Genomic DNA, 839 nt, shown 5'->3' with positions numbered 1-839 from the left:
AGGGGGGGAGTGATAGGGACCTTGGCCGGGGTGTTGACAGTCCTGCCCCCCCCCGCCCCGCTCCGGGGCCAGACTGGGAACGGGGGCTGAGGGCGCTGGGAGGGGGGGGTGACAGGGACAGGGTGGTGACAGTCCTGTCCCCTGCAGGGCCAGATCCAGCGCACGGTGCTGGGCCAGGCGGAGCAGACCTGCGCGGGGCTGCGGGAGCAGCTGCGGCTGGCGGCGGCGCAGAGCAAGGGGCTGCAGGCGCAGCTCAGCGAGAGCCACCGCAAACACGCCGAGGCCCAGTGCAAGGTGGGACGCTTGGGGACACCTTGGGGACACCCTCGGGCCCTCCTCTGTCACCTCACTGGGGGTACCCGTGGGTGCTCCCTATCCCTTCCCCTGGGACACCCGCGGACCCTCCAATGGGGACACCCCTGTCGTCCCCCCCGGGGACACCCGCAGACCCTCCCATGGGGACACCCCTGTCCCCTCCCTGGGGACATCCACAGCCCTTCCCATGGGGTCACAGTGTCCCCTTCTGCAGGGTCCCAGTTGTCCCCTCCACTGGGGTCCCTGTGTCCCCTCCAAGGGGGGGTCAATGTGTCCCCTCTGAGAGGGTCCCATCGTCCCCTCCCACAGGGTCCCAATGTCCCCTCCAGCAGCATCCTATCACCCCCTCCAATGGTGTCCCCATGTCCCCTCCAATGGGGTTCCAATGTCCCCTCCCTTGGGGTCCCGATGTCCCCTCCAACGGGGACTCTCTGTCCCCTCCCACAGAGTCCCCATGTCCCCTCCAACGGGGTCCCCACCTCCCCTCCGCCAGGCTTCCACCACCCCCGGCGTCCCCTCCACCG

At 69.7% G+C, this 839-nt stretch overlaps 1 protein-coding gene across 1 annotated transcript in view; it reads left to right on the top strand.

Annotated features, from left to right (window-relative positions):
• EVI5L (ecotropic viral integration site 5 like) overlaps positions 1 to 839 on the top strand; it is a 33,064-nt gene that overhangs the window by 9,274 nt on the left and 22,951 nt on the right. Inside the window, exon 16 of the mRNA XM_009274521.2 lies at positions 148 to 294. Within this exon, the coding sequence (XP_009272796.2) occupies positions 148 to 294 (147 nt within the window). The remainder of the gene's footprint in view (positions 1 to 147; positions 295 to 839) is intronic.

The sequence above is a fragment of the Aptenodytes forsteri genome, unplaced genomic scaffold, assembly GCF_000699145.1.
Source record: "Aptenodytes forsteri isolate BGI_AS27 unplaced genomic scaffold, ASM69914v1 Scaffold1008, whole genome shotgun sequence".
Taxonomy (NCBI): domain Eukaryota; kingdom Metazoa; phylum Chordata; class Aves; order Sphenisciformes; family Spheniscidae; genus Aptenodytes; species Aptenodytes forsteri.
The sequence above is the reverse complement of the archived record's forward strand: the minus strand, read 5'-3'. Positions and strand labels throughout refer to the sequence as shown.